Raw genomic sequence first — 18,333 nt, forward strand, 5'->3', positions numbered from 1 at the left:
AACTGCAGCAGGGTTCTGGAGACTCCCTTTAGTTGTAGGATCATAGGGAGTCCCCGGGGGTTCCATGGAAGGCTCAGAATGGCCAGACCAATGGGGGCACACAGGGACTCGGCATAATCTATTTAACCAATTGATATGACAGCATTTCAGTACTTAAGAGCGAGTGGAGCAGCACCCATGCGTACAAGTTGAATTTCGGCTCTGCCAGAGGCGAGCTAGGGCAGTACAGGAGGGCAGTGGGCTGTCTTGGGCGGAGTCTTCTCACATAGCCCACTCTGACCACCTGCCCCCAGATGCTGGTGCCGCTGCTGCTGCAGTACCTGGAGACCCTGTCAGGGCTGGTGGACAGTAACCTCAACTGTGGGCCCGTGCTCACCTGGATGGAGGTGGGCCTGGGCAGGAGGGCTTGGAGCTGGGAGTGAGTGAGGGATGTCTGGGGAGCAAGAACCAGCCTGGGAGGGTGTGTGTGGGCACAGGAAAGAAACGAGTAGGAGTGGAGGAGACGCTGGTATTTCAGTGTGTGTGTGGGCGCTTGCCTATGAGGGAAAAACGTGTGCGCGCGCATGTGCGCACAGGTGTTGAGCTGTAGGGATGTGAGAATTTCAAGGTATATTGGTTAGAAATAGGTTTGGCTGTAGCTCACAGAATGCCGGGCTAAGAGTGGCTTAAAGCAGCGGGGTTTTTTTTTTTAATTTTATTTATTTATTTTATTTTTGGTTGCGTTGGGTCTTCGTTGCTGCACGCTCTAGTTGTGGGGAGCGGGGGCTACTCTTTGTTGTGGTGCACGGGCTTCTCCTTGCGGTGGCTTCTCTTGTTGCGGAGCACGGGCTCTAGGCATGTGGGCTTCAGTAGTTGTGGCTCACAGGCTCTAGAGCGCAGGCTCACTAGTTGTAGCGCACAGGCCTAGTTGCTCCGTGGCATGTGGAATATTCCCGGACCAGGGCTCAAACCCATGTCCCCTGCATTGGCAGGCGGACTCTTAACCACTGCGCCACCAGGGAAGCCCCAAGCAGCAGGTTTTTAGATAGCAGATGTGCAGTGTCTGCTGTGGAGGACGAGGGTGCAGGGGTGTATCAGAAAGACTTCGGGCAGGGGAGTCCTGGGACATGGAAACGGCTTTGTTTTGGGAGGGGCAAGAATGTAGGTGTTTGACCAATAGCACTGAGTGACAGGGGCTTTTGGGTGGGGGACAGGTGGTGGCCTCCATTGGGCATGGAGGAACATTCTCTGTCTTTACCATCGCCTTCCTCTGGCCTCTCCCTGCCACATTCCCTTCCATCTCAGCTGGACAACCACGGCCGGCGACTGCTCCTCAGTGAGGAGGCCTCACTCAATATCCCTGCGGTGGCCGCTGCCCACGTGGTGAAGCGGTACACGGCCCAGGCACCAGACGAGCTGTCCTTTGAGGTGAGGCTGTGGAGGAGCAGACTCCAGCTGGGTCCCCACTTCCCCTGCGCCTTCTGACCCTCCCTCCTCACACCTGCCCACTCCCAGGTGGGAGACATTGTCTCGGTGATCGACATGCCGCCCACGGAGGATCGAAGCTGGTGGCGGGGCAAGAGGGGCTTCCAGGTGAGCCTGGCTTGGGGTGGACAGGTGGGGTCGGGGCACCGCGCCAGCTCAGATGGCCCAGTCACTGACCCCAAACCCTCCTCAGGTCGGATTCTTCCCCAGCGAGTGTGTGGAGCTGTTCACAGAGCGGCCGGGTCCAGGACTAAAGGGGGGTGAGTGTCCTGGGCAAAGTGGGGAGGCCCTCCTGCATCCTTTGCCTGCCATCCATCCTTTCCACCCCTTGTTCGCCCCACAGATGCTGACGGTCCCCCGGGTGGTGTCCCAGCTCCCCAGGGTATCTCCTCTCTGACCTCAGGTAATGCAAACGAGGGGCGTGGCCCCTGCCTCCCACCCCACCAGACCAGGGGCTGCACTGACCCTGTGTGACCCGCCTTTACTCCCACAGCTGTGCCCCGGCCGCGTGGGAAGCTGGCCGGCCTCCTCCGCACCTTCATGCACTCCCGCCCTTCCCGGCAGCGGCTGCGGCAGCGGGGCATCTTGCGGCAGAGGGTGTTCGGCTGTGACCTTGGAGAGCACCTCAGCAACTCAGGCCAGGATGGTGAGGCCCGGGCCCACCTGCCCTGCCCGACCGTCCCACCCAGGCTGCAACCTGTCCAGCCCTGACCCCGCTGTTTCTCCCAGTGCCCCAGGTGCTTCGCTGCTGCTCTGAGTTTATCGAGGCCCATGGGGTGGTAGATGGAATCTATCGGCTCTCGGGTGTGTCATCCAACATCCAGAGGCTACGGTGAGGACCCTCCACCAACCCCTTCCCTCTGCAAACATTTATTGAGCATCATCTCTATTCCAGGCCCTGTGCCATGTGCTGGGGACACAGAGTTATTGGGAGGGCACAGGGCAGGGTTGGACCGGGGTGGGGGCAGGGAAGGCTTCCTTGAGGAAGTGACACCCCAGCTGAGGTCTGAAAGGTGAGAGCAGAACAAGCACTCAAAGCAGAGGAGTCGGCCTTCACTGAGCACCTGCCACATGCCAAGCACTAGGCACTGGGGACGCAGTGGTGAATGAGACAGCCAGAAACTCCTGCCCTCACGGGGCCCACGTGCTAGAGGGGGAGCCAAACAAAGAAATGAGAGAGTTTACAATAGGTGACGAGTGGTACGGAGAAAAAAAGACAGGGGTAAGGAAGATCATAATAAGAAACCAGGGAGGGGTATTGCGGTTTTCAGTAGGGTGGGCGGAGAAGGCCTCCTGGGGGAGAGCTCGCTGTGGAGGAGGTGAGGGAGCGAGCCATGTGCTTATCCACGTTGGAGGGACCAGCCAGCGTGAAGGGAAAGCAGCAGGAGATGATGTCTGCGAAATGATTAGGGGCAGAGCACACAGGGCCTTTTTGATGACTGTTAGGATTTGGGCTTTTACTGCGAGTAAGAGGAGAACCACAGGATGGGTTCTGAGCCCAGGAGGGGCAGCATGCATAACAACAGTCGAAGAGGTGGGAGGCAGTGAGGCATGGGCTTCCACGCTGACAGGAGGCCGTGAAGCAAGAGCGTGGAGCCTGGGGCAGTGAGAGATGAGGCCGAGGTCACGTGCATAGAGCTTTTACCTGAGAGGGTGGGACACCGCCAGGTTGTGAGCAGGGGCCGCTGGGATTTCAGCCGCATTTTCCAGTGTGACCTCTTGGAGCCAGGAAAATGGCACAACTTTGTGGACAGAGCCCGGTCACACTGTGGAGGCAGATAGCCTTGGGTAGCTACAAGCAGGGCATCTCCCACCTGAGCCTCAGTGTCCTCCTCTGTAAGTGGGGTGCCCTTGTCTTTGGCACATAGGGTTGTTGGGGGGAAGGGGGCTCAGTAAGGTTCTGAGAGCCTCTGAAGGGCCCAGCACAGGAAAAGGATTGCATCCACCTGTGGACACTTTAGGGGGCGGGGGAAGGACACGGCCAGGTGGGCTAGCTCTGACCTGAATCTTCCTCCTCCTTGACCTGGTGGCCTCAGGCATGAGTTTGACAGTGAGAGGATCCCTGAACTGTCTGGCCCCGCCTTCCTGCAGGACATCCACAGCGTGTCCTCCCTCTGCAAGCTCTACTTCCGAGAGCTGCCGAACCCCTTGCTCACATACCAGCTCTACGGGAAGTTCAGCGTGAGTGAGGGCGCTGGCAAGGTTGGAGGGTGCTGGGAGGCGTGCGGCCCCCCTCATTCATGCCCGCACAATCTCAGGAAGCCATGTCAGTGCCTGGGGAGGAGGAACGCCTGGTGCGGGTCCACGACGTCATCCAGCAGCTGCCCCCGCCTCACTACAGGTAAACCAGGAGGGGCAGGGAAGGGCTGTGGTGGGCTCCCAAGGGAGTTGAGGCTCAGGCGTCCCCCTCCGCTTCCACCCCCAGGACCCTGGAGTACCTGCTGAGGCACTTGGCCCGCATGGCGAGACACAGTGCCAACACCAGCATGCATGCCCGCAACCTGGCCATCGTTTGGGCACCCAACCTGCTACGGTAAGCTGGCAGCTCACCAGCCTGCCCCCCTAGCTCCCTCCCACAGGCTCGGCCTTGAGTCTCCCCCTATGCCTACCCCACCCCAGGAACCCACCCAGCTTTTGCTCTCTTGTTCATTTCACATATTTCTTAAGTGTTGGATGCCAGTGTGCCAGTCCCTGTTCTCAGCACCGGGGACACAGTAGTGAGCAGGAACCTGTGCTCTGGGCTCACATTCTCATGCAGGAGATGACAGTGAACCATTACAAGAAAAACACAGAGCACTGTCTGATGGTGATGAGTGGCAAGGAGAAAGATTACAAAGTGGGGAAGGGAGATCTGCAGGGCCATGGCATTTGAAATGTTTAGATTGGCAGTGAAGGCTTCAGGAAGAAGTCTTCCATGGCCAGCAGCAGGGTAAGCCCCAGAGGATTTGATGGTGACCAAGACAGGCAAGTTCTCTGTCCTGGAGGAGTTCAGTTCTTCTTGGGAAACAGATAAGTAAATAAATAAAATAGATGGTACATGGTAGGTATAAGAACTACAGGGGAAAAAATAAAGACAGACCTGGAATATAGAGGTTTACAATTTTAAATGAAGTGGGTGGGGAAAACTCCATTGAGAAGGTAACATTTGAGTTGATACCTGCAGAAGGTGAGGGAAGGACCCATGTGGATATCTGAGGAGGAGCAAACTAGGCAGAGAGAATAGCAAGTGCAAAGGTCCTGGGGCTGGGTCAGGGCCTAGTGTTTTGGAGGAGCAGCAGAGGGGCCAGTGTGACTGGAGCTGAGTGAGTGAGGGAGGGGTTGAGGGGGAGGAGATAGTAAGGTCAGAGAGGTGATGGACCAGGTAGGGGAGGGACTTATGGGTTGTGGGTCATAGTGAGGACTTTGGCTTTTACCAGGAGTGAGATGCAGCCAGAGGAGGGCTCTGAGCCAGGAGGGCCCTGATCTGACTCAGGGCTTCACAGGCTCCCTCTGGCTGTGTGTGGGGAGCAGACTGTAGGGGTGGGATGGGAGCAGGGAGTCCAGGGAGGAGGCTGTGTGATGGTCCAGGAGGGAGAGCATGGAGGCTGGGCCAGGGTGGGGGCAGTGGAGGAGCGGAGTTTAGATTCTGGTTGGACTTTGTGGGTGGAGCCCACAGGGTCTGCTGAGATTGGATGTGAGTGTGAGGGAAAGAGGGTCTGAGGGCAATTCCAGGGTGTTTGGCCTGAGCCAGCAGAAGAAGTACACTGACTGAGATCGGATAGGCAGGGAGGGAGCAGGTTCGGGGAAGGGTTGAGAATGCAGTTTTAGTTTGACAGGGTCAGAGACATTGCATGATAGTCATTGCTTCCAAGGCTCCCTATCTCACCTGGCCAGAACCCACCAGCTGGGGCTCAAGGCACCCGGCCACCCTCCCCCTCCTCCCATCCAGGTCCATGGAGCTGGAGTCAGTGGGGCTGGGGGGGGCAGCAGCCTTCCGGGAGGTGCGGGTGCAGTCGGTGGTGGTGGAATTCCTGCTCACCCACGTGGACGTCCTGTTCAGTGACACTTTCACCTCTGCTGGCCTTGACCCTGCAGGTATGCCCATCCACCCCTGATGTCCTGACTACTGCCCCCTCATTGTCCGGGCTGCAGCGGGAGGGCAGGTGGGCTCCCAGCCCCATCCCTATCCCACTGAAGCTGGACCTCCCTTCTGGCTCCTTGAGGACCCCGCCCCGGCCTCTCCCTCCCCTCCCCCCCCTTCTCATTTCAGCTCCTACGCTCAGGATCCCCACTTCTTGGCCCGGACATCGTTCTTCCTTCACCCCTTGTAGCTCCTGGGGGCGCTCGGGGCCTTGGGTCCACCTGGGAGGAGGTGGGAGGTCCCCAGACTTGACCCCGCCCCGGCCCCACCCAGACTCCCCGCCCTGCCCCGGACCCCAGCCCAGTCAGGATTCAGCACGTCGGAGGGCCCTCTGGCTCGAGGTAACTGAAGCCAGAGCCGCTGTCCTCGCTGGCTGCTGGGAGCTGCCTCCTCATCAGCTCGTTCTGCCTCACGCCTCCTCCTCACCTGCCTGCTGCCCACCCGTTCCCGCCTGATCCGCCCTGGCCCCCTGCCTTGCCAGCCCGGGTGGGCACGCTGCTGGGCCGGGGCTTGGGCTGTAGCGCTTGGCTTTGCCTGTGGCCTTGAATGGTCCCAGAGCTGACGGCTGCCCCCTTTCCCGACTTCCCAGGCCGCTGCCTCCTCCCCAGGCCCAAGTCCCTTGCGGGCAGCGGCCCCTCCACTCGCCTGCTGACGCTGGAAGAAGCCCAGGCTCGCACCCAGGGCCGGCTGGGGACGCCCATCGAGCCCACAACTTCCAAGGCCCCAGCTTCACCTGTGGAAAGGTGAGTGGGAGGCCTGGAAGGGGAGGGGCCGGCCTGGAAGGGGAGGGGCCAGCCTGGGGGCCCTAGCTCTCAGCCTGCCTCCTGTGTCTCACCCAAACTCCAGGAGGAAAGGGGAGAGAGGCGAGAAACAGCGGAAGCCTGGGGGTAGCAGCTGGAAGACCTTCTTTGCCCTGGGCCGGGGCCCCAGCATCCCCCGAAAGAAGCCTCTTCCCTGGCTAGGGGGCACCCGTGCCCGACCGCCGCCTTCAGGTCAGAGGCCGGGCAGCTGGCGTGGTGGTCAGAGAGGCACTGCGTAGTGCCCCCCATGACCCTTCTTCCTCTCCCTGCAGGCAGCCGACCTGACACCGTCACACTGAGATCTACCAAGAGTGAGGAGTCTCTGTCATCGCAGGCCAGCGGGGCTGGTGAGCACAGGGCAGCGCTGCCTATGCCCAGGTGGAGCTGTGAGGGACTGGGCCCTGAGCTGGCCTCCAAGTGGTGTTTTCAGATTTGGGGGTCTTGGACTTTTTCGTTTTTAATCTGGACCATAGGTACAATAAGTTGGATAAAGCTTCACCCTTGTTTCATGATGCACTGTGATCACTGGTCCATGCAGCGTCCTTTCAAAGTCTTTTATTCATCCCTTTTGGAAAAAAAAAATAAATAGTATAATGAACACTCATGAACCCACTGGCCAGAACTAAAAGAGCGCCACTTCGTTACCTGCGAACTCCTCCCCCTCCTACCTGCTGCCTCCCCACCACGGGCATCCTCTAAATTTGATAGTCTTCATCCCTTTGCGTTTACAGTTTTATCACATGCAGGTGCAGGCATCAATAACATACTGCGAAGTTCTAGTTGTTTTGAAACTTTAATTAAAGGGTGTCATTAAAAGCGGTATCGTGCTATATGTGGATTCACTCACCACTACATTATAGGCTGCCGTCCGCGCTGCTGAGTATAGCTCAGCTTCCTTCCTCTCCGTCACTCTCTAGTGTTCCATGTGTGGGTATCCCCTTGGGAGTTGCTTGTCCGTCCCTCTTTCTGATGGATCTGGGGGCTCTGATGAGCTCGCCCAGGAGTGGAGGTGCATACTGTACGGTATGCTCACGTCCAACTGTACAAGACAAGGCCCAAGTATTTCCCAGACGTGGTCGCCCCACGCTGTACTCCCAGCCACTGTGTATGAGATCTTGCTGGTCTCATGCTCACAGCCAGTGGGGTCGTCAGACTTCATTCTTGCCTTTGGGTCTGGAAGGATTCTCTTTATGGACTTGCCATTTATTTCCTTTATCACCCACGAGTCTGAACAGCTCTCCCTGGATTCCCAGCCATTGTGACCCTATCCAGGGATGTGCCTCTTCATGTTATTTCCCCAACTTACTGGGTGGTGTGTCCTGTTCTCACTGATGTATATGGGTATGTAAAGTTCTGACCCCTGACCCCTAACTGCCCCCCCATACTGCCCTCCCAGGCCTCCAGAGGCTGCACAGGCTACGGCGACCCCACTCCAGCAGTGATGCTTTTCCTGTGGGCCCAGCACCTGCTGGCTCCTGCGAAAGCCTGTCATCCTCCGAGTCCTCCGAGTCCTCCGAGTCCTCTGAGTCCTCCGAGTCCTCAGCAGCTGGGCTGGGGGCGCTCTCCGGTTCCCCCTCACACCGAGCCTCAGCCTGGCTAGATGATGGTGATGAGCTGGACTTCAGCCCACCCCGCTGCCTGGAGGGGCTCCGGGGGCTTGACTTTGATCCCCTTACCTTTCGATGCAGCAGCCCCACCCCAGGGGACCCTGCACCTCCCGCCAGCCCGGCACCCCCGGCCCCCGCCTCTGCCTTTCCACCCAGGGTGACCCCCCAGGCCCTCTCGCCCCGTGGGCCCACCGGCCCTGCCTCACCCATTGCCCTGGACATCTCAGAGCCCCTGGCTGTATCGGTGCCACCCGCTGTTCTGGAGCTGCTGGGGGCTGGGGGAACACCTGCCTCGGCCACCCCAGCGCCAGCCCTCAGCCCCAGCCCAGGCCTGCGCCCCCATCTCATCCCCCTGCTGCTGCGTGGAGCTGAGGCCCAGCTGAGCGACACCTGCCAACAGGAGATCTGCAGCAAGCTGGCACTGCCTGGTCCCCGGGGAGCCCAAGGCCAGCACGGTGAGTCCTGTCCAGCCCACCCGACCCCGCACCCTCACAGCCCTGAGGCTGCGCCCAAGACCCTGCTGACTCCTCTTCCCACTCCCCTCCTAGGTGCTGGTATGGATTCACCGCTGCTGCCCCCACCCCTGTCCCTCCTTCGCCCTGGGGGGGCCCCGCCCCCACCTCCCAAAAACCCAGCACGCCTCATGGCCCTGGCCCTGGCTGAGCGGGCTCAGCAGGTGGCTCAGAGACAGAGCCAGCAGGAGCAGGGCAGCACCCCGTCTGCTCCCCACTCCCCTTCCCATGGCTCGCGGTCCCCGGAGGTGGGCAGTGAGCCCCCAGGGACCTCAGGGGGTGGGCCACCCCCCCGCTCCCTAGCCCACCCAGCTGCCTGGGCTCCAGGACCCCCACCCTCCCTACCGAGACAACAAGCCGACGGCAGCCTGGTGAGGAGCCAGCGGCCCACGGGGACCTCAAGGAGGGGACCCAGGGGCCCTTCCCAGGTCAGTGCCCAGCTCAGGACAGGTGGGAGGCGCAGGGATGTGCCAGAGATGGCAGCCCACTTCCTGTGTTCTGTCCCCCCACAGGTTCCTACCCCTGGCTTCTTCTCCTCAGCCCCCCGGGAGTGCCTGCCATCCTTCCTCGGGGTCCCCAGACCAGGCTTGTACCCTCTCGGCTCCCCATCCTTCCAACCCAGCTCCCCGGCCCCAGTCTGGAGGAGCCCCCTGGGTCCCCCTGCACCACTGGACAGAGGAGAGAACCTGTACTATGAGATCGAGGCAGGCGAGGGGTCCCCTTACTCTGGTCCCACCCGGTCCTGGAGTCCTTTGCGTTCCATGCCCCCAGATAGGCTCAATGCCTCGTACGGCATGCTTGGCCAATCACCACCACTCCATAGGTCCCCCGACTTCCTGCTCAGTTACCCACCACCCCCCTCCTGCTTTCCCCACGACCACCTTGCCTACTCAGCCCCCCAGCACCCTGCCCGGCGCCCCACCCGACCTGAGCCCCTCTATGTCAACCTAGCCCTAGGGCCCAGGGGTCCCTCACCTGCCTCTTCCAGCTCCTCCTCCCCTCCGGCCCACCCCAGAAGCCGCTCTGATCCTGGTCCCCCAGCCCCCCGCCTCCCCCAGAAACAGCGGGCCCCCTGGGGCCACCACACCCCTCACAGGGTGCCTGGGCCCTGGGGCCCTCCAGACCCTCTCCCCTACAGGGCAGCCCCACCAGCCTATGGGAGGGGGGGCGAGCACCACCGAGGGTCCTTGTACAGGAGTGGGGGGCAAGGAAGGGAGGGGGCTGGTCCCCCACCCCCCTACCCCACTCCCAGCTGGTCCTTCCACTCTGAGGGCCAGACCCGAAGCTACTGTTGAGCCAGAGCTGGGAGAGACCTTCCTACTTTCTCTTCTCCCTCACTGATCTTGGTCCAACCTTATCCCTTGTTTTGTATTTTCTTGAGCTCCTGACCCCTACCCCAGGTTTCTAACTTTGTAACTTGCCTCTGATGTGGGTCCCTAACCTGTTATCATAGCCTACCTACCCTGGGCTGAAGGGCATGCCCATCCCCCCACCATCCTCCATCGTGGGGGCTCTTGCACAAATCTGAGAGGGTTAGGCTGACTCCCTGTCCTCCCTTTCTCTCCAGGAGTTCCCAGCATGTCCTGTCCTGTGCACAGGGGGTGGGGGGACAGCTCCTGCCATCTCCCCCCACATACCCCACTAAACCATCTGACAAAATGAATGAATAAAAATGGTGAAAATGTGGCTGCTAGTGTCATGCTGGGGCCAGGCTCAGTGAATAAAGAGGCAGTAACAGATGGGTTGCTTTCTCATTTTATCATTTCAGCAGGTGCTAAGTGGCGAGTCACTCCTGGGAGATTCTGAGGGGCGATATCTGCAGAGAAGGGGCCATGGGTGCCCTAACAATTTGTGTCAGGAGTGGGATTGAGCCTGGGCCTGTCTTCAAGTTGGCATCCACCTTGTAGCTCTGCTATGATCTCCTCCAGCAGATCCATCCTGGGGGGGGGCGGGGCGGTGGCAGGCGGGTAGGGTTGGACTGAGGGTTATCTCAGGGATGAGGAAGGGGCCTGTGGCCATCCCACCAGTGCCCCATTTCTCACTTCTTCAGGCTGGAGAAGAGACTTCCTCTGATCAGCTCAGGGCTGGGCACCTGCAGGAGTAAAAGACCAGAGCTGCCACCCGGAGGCCACGGAGCTCAGGATGGCCCGGGGAGGGTGGGGTGGGGCAGGGGCGGGGCTCAGGGCCCTCGGCTTCACCTGCCCTCGCGGCCTTCCCTGCCAGCAGCCTCCAGGGTGTGGGAAGCTTCCCTGTGGGTCAGTAGGCAGGTGGTGGGCTCACAGGGCTGGGGGTCCAGCAGGGCAGCCCTGTGTGTGTGCCGCCGCAGCCCCTGCAGGGCTTGGATCTTGGCTGAGAACTTCCTCTCAAACTGCTCCTCAGAGCTCTGAGTCCCCAGCAGGGAGGCTGAGTCCTGAAAGCTGGAGTACAGGGCAGGGCCCTGAGGGAAGCAGGGTTGGTTGGGGGTCACAGGTCATCGAGTGGACAGTTGGGGGTCCCAGCGGGTCCCTGATCAGAGAAGAGGCAGCCAGGGAAATTGGGGTTGGTGACAACTGGAGGGAGGGGTCACAGGTGAGCAAATGGATGGTGGCGCAGGGCTCAGGGTATCCATACTGTTGATCTGGGCTCCAGGCAGCGGTCCAGGCTGACCCTGGCTGTGGGGCTGTGCCCTGGGCAGAGGCTGGGGCTGGGACTCGAACTGCTGCCCGAGTCCCAGGCTGCACCCCTCTGGACTTTGCTGTGGCCCATGACCTGCAGAGAGCGACAGCAGAGAGCTGGCATGGTTGCCCAGGTGCCCCACAGCTCCCTGGGTCCTCCACATGCCTGTCCTGGCTCCTACCTTGGATGGGGAGGGGCCTGGGGACATCACAGGGGGCACAGGCCTGAGTGCAGTCTTGGCTCTGGGGGAACAGACCAGTTGGTTGGAATGGGGTGGGGGCACAGCTGACCTGTGCCTAGCACCTGCTACCGTCCTCTCCTTGCCCTCTAACCTGGTGGAGAACCCTGGGGTGAAGGGCACAGTGTGGTCCAATCCATTGGGGAGCTCACCTCAGAGGCTGAGTCCTGTGGAGAGGAGGCCGGGTGTGGGACACGGGCCCTGCCTGAGGTGCCAGGGCTACCACCCACCCCGGCCGACCTGCCCTATACCTGAGCCATGGCCTTCCGCAGCAGGTATCGTGTACTCTGCAGGCTGCCCCAGCGGTCAGCAGGCCCTAGACCCAGCCCAGCCCGAACCAGGGCCTGGTAGGGGGCTGGCACCAGGGGGTCCAGGGCTGGGCTCTCACCGGCCTCCAGTTCAGCCTTCACCAGCCTCCAGTTCAGGCCCTTCTCTTCCAGCCCAGGGAAGCTCTCCTGTGAGGAAGCATGACTGGGGGACCCAAACGGGTGGGGGGCCTCACTGGGGCAGGGAGCGGGGTCACTCGCTGACCAGTGAAGACCTCCTGGGCCAGGATGCAGAAGCTGTAGAGGTGTGAGGTGGCGGCAGGCGTGTTACCGCAGATGAGCTCAAGTGGCAACCACGGGTACAGTTCGGGAGGTGGGGGCAGCCCTGGGCCTGGGCCTGGGCCTCCCCATGGGTAGCCCTGCTGTGGCCTGTGGAGGCCAAGGAACCTGGTGAGCCAGTGGCCGCCGGACAGGGATGCAGTGGCAGGCAAGTGAGGCAGGCATTCACCTGGGCCGCAGCCAGAGTTGGTGCAGCGGGCGCCCGTGCTCCAGGCTGCCCACCTTGGCCAGGCCTGGCCACATCAGCTGCACAGCATGGGAGCTGAGGCCGCCAGGAGCACGCCAGCGGGCCTGCAGGAACAGCAGGGCTTCCAGCACCTGCAGCGGCAGGTGGCCGGGCGGCCGGCCGGCACAGGGCAGGGGCCCCCTCTCTCGGTCCCAGACACACGGGTTCGAAGAGAAGGCACAGCCCCGACGGGTCGGCCGAGGGGCTCAGTGCCATCAGCAGCAACAGGCTGGGGTGGTGCAGGGCGCTGGGCAGGCGGAGAGCAGGCCACTCGTGAGGAGGCCCCAACCCACACGGGGAAGGGGGCTGCCCTCGGGCGCAGGTCACCACGCACCAGGGGCTGAGCATCTGCCTCAGCCACCAGACGGAGGGGAAACTGAGCCCCCGGGTCATACAGCCTGGCAGTGGTCGAACCAGCACCCTGTCTGTGGTGCCCCTCCCTACGCCCGCCTCCTCTCAGAGGCCTACAAGACAGTGCGCAGAACTGGGTACCCACTTGCCCGTGGGGAGGGGTCACACCGGTAGGAGGGCTTCACGCTAAGCGCTGGCCCAGAGGTGAAGACTGTAACCGCGGCCACTGCCACACTCCCTGGGCTTCTGTTTCCGAAACACTTGAGTCGGGAGGGCAGGCAGGAGACTGCTCTGCAGGACTGGGCTGGCCTGGCGGGAAGGCTGGGGTGACGTACCTGCAGTGCTGAAGGTCAGGCAACAGCACATCAGGCTGGGCTCCAGGTGCCTTCAGCTGCCACACGGTCATGGTCACGGTCACGGTCACGGGGTGGCCCTCCACAGGAGGCTGGAGAAACGGGGAGGGGGAGAGAGTGTGGGTCTGAGACAAGGGGGTTTTCCCTGTAAGGGGAGAGGAGAGCTGGACTCTCCCCCGAGCTCTGCTGCACAGCCAGGCAGGGGTGTGGGAGGGGTCTCTCTCTCACTTGGCCATGAGGGTGTGGGAGCTGCTCTCGTAGGTGCCGTCGGGCTCACCCCAGGCTGGCAGCAGCTCCTCAGGGTCCGCCTGTCACCAGCCCCAGTGGCCACAAGCTGCTCCTCTGGGGGTGGGAGCGGGACCATGAGGCAGGAAGAGGACAGAGTGGTCCCCACTCCCTCCAACGTCTCCCGCTTACCTGGCCGAACCCTAAGGCTGGGATCTGGGGGGTTCTCCTGATCTGCTCCGGCCTCCGTGCCCTGGGGTAAAGGGCCGTCTGAGAGTAAGTCCAGGGTAGCTGGGAGTGGTGGGCGGGCAGGCTTCGGGATGTGGGCTGTTACCTGTCGGCCTGCATCAGCCGCACACCACCACACAGGCTCTGTCCAGAGCTGGCCTGCAACTGGCCCAGGGGTGCAGTGGGTGCCAACTCACTGCCATGCACCAGTGCGGATGTGTGGGCACGGCAGAGCTGTAACGGCTCCAGCACCCGGACAGGGGGTGGCCCGTGGGGTGAGGCAGGGTGGGGCGCCCGCCCTGACGCCCTCACCACCCCCGGCCACGGCTCACCTCCCAGCTCTGCCCACTCCCGAGGGGTGCGACCCTGCTGGCCATGCAGACGCAGGTCACCCCCCGCCTGCAGCACGTGCAGCATCACCAGGCTGCGGCCCGAGAAGGCGCCCGCATGCACAGGTGTGCTGCCGTCCAGGCAGCAGAACGATGAGGACAGTAATGGATTAGGAAAGGGACGGAACAGGGACAGGAGGTGGCAGGATGGGAGGACTGAGGGATAAAGGGGTCACTATGATCATGGGAGGTGGCTATCAAGATGGGGGGCTCACTTGGGAACACACTGGAGTCTGAGAGGGTGAGAGGATAGCGGTGGGCATGGGAGGCACTGGGAGAACGGGAATAGTCACTGGAGGACAAGAAGGGGCGAACTGAGAGAACAAGGTGGGGGCTGGTCCCTGGGGATGGAAGGGGGTCTGAGGGAGACAGGCCTCTGGGGAAGACAGCCCTGGCTCTCAGGCTCTCTGGGACTCAGACTCAGGGCGCTGGGAGAGTGGGGCATCACCACCTGTCCACTCACTGGTTGGGGCTGGCACCAAAGGCCAGCAGGAGCTGCACGGCAGAGCTGTGGCCCAGCAGCGCCGCGAGGAAGAGCGCCGTCTGCCCGGCAGAGCTCTCACCATCTACCTGGACAACAGACGGGCAGCAGGGCTGAGGATTACCCCTGCCCCTTACTCCGGGGGCAGAGGTCCTCTCCCAATTCCCTGCCCCCACAGTCCCTCCTTGACTCCAGGTTCCGTCTCTATGTCCTGGAGCGCCCACCTTCCAGCCGCTGGGGACTCTGCCTCAGAATCCATCTCAACACAGTCCTCACCATTAAGTCCACAGAACTGGAACAAGGTGACATCTACCTGCCATGCCAATATCCATCCCCCATCCCAGAGGTGTCAAAATCACACCAAGGTACCCAGGGGCCAGGAGGAAGTGGACTTCATGGGCACTTGGGCTTACAGGAGCCTCGTGCACTGTCTAGGGCAGGCAGGCTCCACCCAGCTCCACTTCACTATATGAATACAGGTCCCATGTGGTCAGCACCAAATTCAAGAAAAGCAAACTCTCTGGATTTTATCAGGAAATCTCTCAAGTTTATTTTTGAACACTGCCATTAAGAGCTGAATCCAGGTAGTAACCTCCTCTGGATTCAGCCTCCATGCCCTCGCCAATCCCCTACTCACCATCATCCTGCTCAGAGCCCCACTCCCAACCCTTCATCTCCACACCCATCATGTCCCAAGCCCTGTTTCTCTGCATCCATCATCCCTGAGTGCCTCTTCCTCCAGACTCTATCCCATATACCCATGGTGTCTTTGTCCCTGCATTCCTATGTAACTGGCAGACACAGCTAATTAATCACGTACTTGGTCCAACCTAGCTTGGTCTCTGCCTCAAAATCCTTCCAAATGTGGTCCTTCAGGAACCTCTGAATATCACATTTACTGCATCCTATTTCACTCAGTAGCCTACCATCTTTTGCAATGGCATCCTAACTGGTTTTCTGCATTTGCTTTGCCCTGCAGAGGGATCATCTTAAAACACAAATCATTTCACAATATAATCATTACGATAATCACTTCATTTCACGTATAACCTTATACAAGTTGGTCCAAAACAGAAAAATAGAAAAAGAGGGCAAGGCTCATTTTTATGAGGCTAGTACGACCTTAACTCCAAAACCAGATGAGAGTTTCCAGAGTCAGAAATGAAGCTATATATCAATTCAATTTATGATCATATACGCAAAGCCCCTAAATAAAGTAAAAAGGGTAACCCAATCGATTTTTTCCCAGAAAGCAAGGATGATTCAACAAAAGAAAATCTATCAATGTAACAAAACACATTCATGAATTAAAGGACAAAAATCACGTATAACTGCATCAGTAGAAAAAAGCACTTGATAAAATTCAATACCCACTTATGATTAGGGAGAGAGAAAAAACCACCGCAGAAAACTAAGAATAGATGGGAACTTCCTTACTTGATAAAAATTACAAACCAAAACCCAAAGAGCAAGCATGGTACCTAGTGCAGAAACATAGGCTCTTCCCTTTAATATCAAGAACAAGGAAAGAGATGGCCATTGACAACAAAGTTTGGGAGTTCTGGCCAATAGCTTATGACAGGAAAAAGAGATGGGAGTTTAAAGATTGAATAGCTGAGACCAAACTGTCACCGTCTGCAGATAACAAAAAAGTAAAAGAATCAACACACAATTACAACTATTAAGCAAGTTCAGAAAGTGGCTGGATACACAATCAACTTACAAAAATCAATGAGAAACAGAAACTAAATTTGATAGTGTTAATTTCCTGCCTACAACTCCGATGGTTTCCAATCACACACAGAACAAAATCCAACAAAATTCACGCCCCTCTTAAGGCCCCTTCCTGTCTGTACCTGCTGCCCCTCAGCTTCAGTTCTCTCCCTGAGTCCCCTTGCTCCTTGCTGTTACTTACACATACCCAGTGTGTTTTGACTTCAGGGCCTTTTCACAGGCGAGTCCATCTTTCTGAAGGGCTCTCCCCCCAGCTGTTTGCCTAACTGACTCATACTGGAGGACCCAAGTATCACCCTATCCGGAAGGCCATCCTCTTTACCTCTCCTTTCTACATCATTCTCATCACTCTCTTAAATTCTCATATTAGATTTCATTCACAATGACCCAGAAGGTCATGTTTACCCATAAATCCCCATCTCAGACAACAGAGCCTTGGCACACGATACGTGCCTGCTACACACTTGTTGGCTGGCCAACTGAAGTCGCACCCTCCATTCTGCCCCTTGATCTTGTCCCCCCAGGCATTTCCAGCAGCCAAACTCTCACCTCTCCGCAGGAGCCGGGTGAGGCCCCAGCCTGGGTCCCTGGCCATAGCCAGGCGATGCAGATGGCCCACCTGGCCTCCTGGATCCCGAACGGAGCCCAGCTCCACGGGGAAGCGAGAACGCAGTGAGGGCATCTGTGGGCTCTGGACTCAGCTCCTGGCCAGGGATCAGCTAGCGGGTCTCATGAGGGCATGAGGAAGTGAAGGACTAGACCTCTGGGGGGGCAATGAAGACAGAGCTGGCTGGGAGTCCTGGGGGGCAGGCTGGGAAAAAAAGGCAATTCGGGAGGGGTCTGCTTTGGAGAGAGGCATCAGAATGAGAAAAGGGGTGGGCTCTGGGACAGCTACACAACAGGTCAGGGTCCAAGGGGGTCTGGGAGTGAAGAGGATCTATGGAAATCTGAGGGCTGGGGGCTCCCTCTGGGAGAGAGTGTGTAAGGGCTACGGGGATAGGATCTGGGCCAAGGAAAGGAGTCTGGGGGCTTGGGAAGAGGGTCTGAAGACTACCGAGGGGCTGGAGGAAGAGGGGTCTGAGGGTTAGGACCTGAGAGGGGCTGGGGTCTACGGGCTGTGAGAGGGAGGCGTCCAAGGGAGGAGGACAGTCTGAGGGCAGGGTCTGCAGGCTTGAGGAGGGGTCTGAGGGTAGTGGCTGGGGTCTGTCGGCTGGGAGAGGGTCTGAGGGTTGGGGGCACGGGCTGAGGTTTAGGGAAGCGTCTGTGTGCTAGGATGGGGTCTGTGGATTATGAGAAGGGGCGGAGAGAAGGAAGGGGTCTGAGGACTGCATCCGTGGGCTGAGGGAAGCGAGCGCGTAATGAAGACAGGGTCTGATAAAGGGGTGGGTCTGAGGGCGTAGGAGGGGTGGGAAGGAGGGAGGAGTGTGAGGGAGGGGGAGGTCTGAGGGCGGGGGTCGTCTGAGGGCGGGGGTCTGTGGGCTGCGGAAGGGGCCTGGTGGACAGCTGAGGGCCCAGTCCCTGCAGCTTTGTACCTACCGTTGGGCTCCGGCAGTGATCCCCACGTGGCTGCCACGTGACCCCCACGTGACCCCGTGCGCTGGTTCTGGCGATCTGAGCGGGAATCCTAGGCTCGTGCGCACCCGCTGTCTCGGGCCACCTGTGCGCTTGCGCAGTAGCCACCCTCCCCTGAGAGCTGCCCCTGCGGCCCCGAGGTAACCCGGTAGGAGAGACAGCAATGGCCACCCGAGAGCTACTGACTGCCCCCTAATGTTACCGCCTTCTTGTTTGGGCTGGCGCGCCCTTTATGATCCCTGCCCGTGGCTGCCTTTCCATGCTTTTCGCCCACGCCCACGGGCGGTTTCCTCCATCTCAGCCCCAGCCTCTCTTCTTTGCCCCACGCCTGGGGGTCCACAATGTCCTGATACTCTGCCTCTCTCTGGACGTCCCTTGGGACCCTCACACCCACTGGGTCCCACACTGGCCTCAGTATCTCCCCCAAACTGCATCTCCTCCCAGATCCCCATCTCAGAGTTGGAGCCACTGTCCCCTCTTTAAGCCAGAGCCCTGGGCCTGGCCCTGAACGTCTGCCTCAAATCCAGCCTATCAGCTCCACGGCCCTTCCGCTCAGCCTCCTGATTTTGTTCTCTCCACCAGCCCCCTCCTCCCTTCCCCACACCCTGCCCTGCTCTACCCACCTGCCAGGCTTCCCTACCCCAGCTTCCTCTGGGCTCTCAGGCGGAAAGCTCAAGGTCCACTCGCCGTGCTGCAGCCAAGGGACTCTCACTAAAGCCCAGCCTGACTCTGTCCCTCCCCTGCTTCAAAGCCTCCTTACTCCCCAGTGCCCT

At 59.8% G+C, this 18,333-nt stretch overlaps 1 protein-coding gene across 1 annotated transcript; it reads left to right on the forward strand.

The window, feature by feature from the left end:
• Nucleotides 1-293: 293 nt before the first annotated feature.
• ARHGAP33 (Rho GTPase activating protein 33) lies at nucleotides 294-10,189 on the forward strand (the record flags this gene model as incomplete). Its single annotated transcript, XM_079722992.1, has 16 exons — nucleotides 294-386; nucleotides 1,285-1,407; nucleotides 1,495-1,572; nucleotides 1,658-1,724; nucleotides 1,808-1,867; nucleotides 1,958-2,110; nucleotides 2,194-2,296; nucleotides 3,501-3,645; nucleotides 3,723-3,805; nucleotides 3,890-3,997; nucleotides 5,393-5,538; nucleotides 6,174-6,327; nucleotides 6,431-6,576; nucleotides 6,657-6,731; nucleotides 7,781-8,446; nucleotides 8,540-10,189. 16 exons carry the CDS (start codon nucleotides 294-296, stop codon nucleotides 9,796-9,798), a joined length of 3,459 nt encoding a protein of 1,152 aa, XP_079579118.1. The 3' UTR covers nucleotides 9,799-10,189.
• Nucleotides 10,190-18,333: the final 8,144 nt, after the last annotated feature.

The sequence above is a fragment of the Hyperoodon ampullatus genome (genome assembly GCF_949752795.1).
Source record: "Hyperoodon ampullatus genome assembly, chromosome: 18".
Classification (NCBI taxonomy): Eukaryota; Metazoa; Chordata; class Mammalia; order Artiodactyla; family Ziphiidae; genus Hyperoodon; species Hyperoodon ampullatus.